Source organism: Cyprinodon variegatus, unplaced genomic scaffold (assembly GCF_000732505.1).
Source record: "Cyprinodon variegatus isolate N-32 unplaced genomic scaffold, C_variegatus-1.0 Scaffold598, whole genome shotgun sequence".
In the NCBI taxonomy this organism is placed as follows: Eukaryota; Metazoa; Chordata; class Actinopteri; order Cyprinodontiformes; family Cyprinodontidae; genus Cyprinodon; species Cyprinodon variegatus.
In genome coordinates, this window is record NW_015151051.1 from 281,333 (window position 1) to 283,709 (window position 2,377).

At 36.3% G+C, this 2,377-nt stretch overlaps 1 protein-coding gene across 1 annotated transcript in view; it reads left to right on the plus strand.

The window, feature by feature from the left end:
- The window catches only part of syn3 (synapsin III), a 141,177-nt gene that overhangs the window by 55,811 nt on the left and 82,989 nt on the right, over positions 1 to 2,377 (plus strand). The window contains exon 6 of the mRNA XM_015392602.1: positions 157 to 246. Coding sequence (XP_015248088.1) covers positions 157 to 246 — 90 coding nt within the window. The remainder of the gene's footprint in view (positions 1 to 156; positions 247 to 2,377) is intronic.

The following is a 2,377-nucleotide window of genomic DNA, read 5'->3' on the forward strand; positions in this document are numbered from 1 at the left end:
TGAAGCACTTTGTGACCTCTGTGTCTGTGAAAGGTGCTATAGAAATAAACATTACTTACTAATGATCCTAAAGCCATTTCCAACGGCTGTAGTTTCTATTTAATCCGTGTTTTTCCTGCATTCATTGAAGGTTGACGTGTTTATTCCTCTCTGCAGTTTTCTCATATGATCAAACTCTACCATTCCCTCGGCCCTGAGAAATTCCCTCTGAATGAGCAAACCTTCTACCCAAACCACACGCAAATGGTGAGTAATTTCTGACATTATTTACAAACTAAAACCATAAAAAAAGATGGAAATACACAAATGCAATCACAAAAAGCCTTGTTTGGTCCATTTTCTTTGAGTCTTTATTATAAAAATATAAAACAGAAATTAAGTCAAACATTTCTCTAACCTTACAGATAACACCCCACCCACCCCACAGGAATCAGTGCTTAAACACAGACTGTACACAACTTTCTTCATTTAAGTTTTTTTTTTTTATATTTCAAACTTGACCAATTGTTTCTGTGTTAAGCAGACATTATATTTACACAAACAGAAACCACAGAAATAATGAAACAGAAATGCCACAAATGGAAAAAAAAACTTAATGGACATTCACAAACAATATGCAGCATTTCAAAATAAAATAATTTTTCAATAGTTTTAAAAAGTTGCTTGAATTAAAGCTTAGATGCTGCAAGCTAAATATTTTTTGTTAACTTAGTGGAAAATAAGCTAAAAATCTGATAATGAGACAAACCTGAAGCTTAAGTTTTTCTTGAATTTTCTTTTTTGCGTTTGTATTTTCAGACGTAAAACTAGCAAAGTTTTACATTTCAGAGGAATGTGTTTTTGAAAGTTGACGCCCGTTACTTCTGTCGTATAGCTTAGCTGTTTGTGTTTCTTTTCAATTTTATTTTATTTTATTTAAACAATCTGCTTCATAAGTATTACATAAAGAAATACAGCTATTAAAAAACCTCAACCAAGTAATAAAACTTATGAAGCAAACCGCTTTGTTTCCCTGCTCTTACATTGCTGCATCTTCGCTAATATGTCTAAGCTAAGCTAGCTAGCTAAACGACCGCAGATATTAGAACGGACCGCAGCTTTCTAAACCCATTTTCTCTGAAATTTTAAACTTTTTGACACTTTTTAATCAAAAAGTTTTTCTTTCTTATCCATATGAGGCAAATCTGTGTCTGTTAATGGAATGGACTGAAGGGAAACAAACAACGGAAAAACGAATATCCAGATTGATTGAAAGCAGGTGAAGAAGAATGATCTTAGTGATAAAAAAAAAATCATATCTCACATATATATTAAATAAAAAAAGATTGAATATACACTTAAAAAATATCTCATACTGTGTAACCTTTTAAAAACTGCATTATAATCAGGTTGTTGAAAAGTACCAGCGAAAGCTATCAAACACAAACGAGTCCCGAATCATTTATAAGCTAGCGCTTCACCGACTCATTCAACGTGTCACTCCGCTGGTTGCAATGAAAGGTGAGACTATATGGTACTTGTCGTCTTTCTGTTTTTGGACGTATAATGACAGGGTTACGGTGTAATCCAATAAACATAAATAAATGCAATATAGAGATTTCAGCATTTCTTTAGCTTATTTTTATATACAGCATAAAATAAAAATATCACAACTCAAAAATAAAAGAGAGCTCTTCCCTGTGTTGGCACTGCATCAAAGTTAACATTTCTGAAAATAAAATCTATGCACAGCAAAGGAGGATGTTTGGTGGGTGATGTGATGCCGCCACTCAGGGAAGCAGAGGTACGACCATCTTAAAGAGTTACAGTAACTGTTCAGCATAGTTGATCTGAAAATACATTTTTATTTCATTTCCCAATTCAAATATAGAGGTAATGGTCACATAACTAGAATATTGGCACAAAATCCTGCTTTTGTGCCGGGCATACACTGTACAATATTTTCAATCGTTCTACTCGGCTACAGTAGCAGCCATTAAAAATGCTCCTTCCCAGTCAAACGCCAGCCCAATGCCGGCCCACTTCCCTGCAACTCCCAACAATATCCCCTCCAACTCCCAGCCACTGCAGTGACCCCCTCTTGCATATTTATTTACTCTGACTCCACCCTTTCACTGAATTACAGGGTCTGACCAGGAGATGGCACTTCTCTTTAGATTTTAATGTTGAGAAATCATGACTGAAAAAATATTTTAGTACAAAGATTGATGTCTAAAAAGGAACTGTAGGGGACCAGCCAAGGGCCAGTCCAGGACCAGCCAATGACAAGCCAAGGCCCAATCCAGGACCAGCCAATGACGAGCCAAGGCCCAGTCCAGGACCAGCCAATGACGAGCCAAGGGCCAGTCCAGGATCAGCCAATGACGAGCCAAGGCCC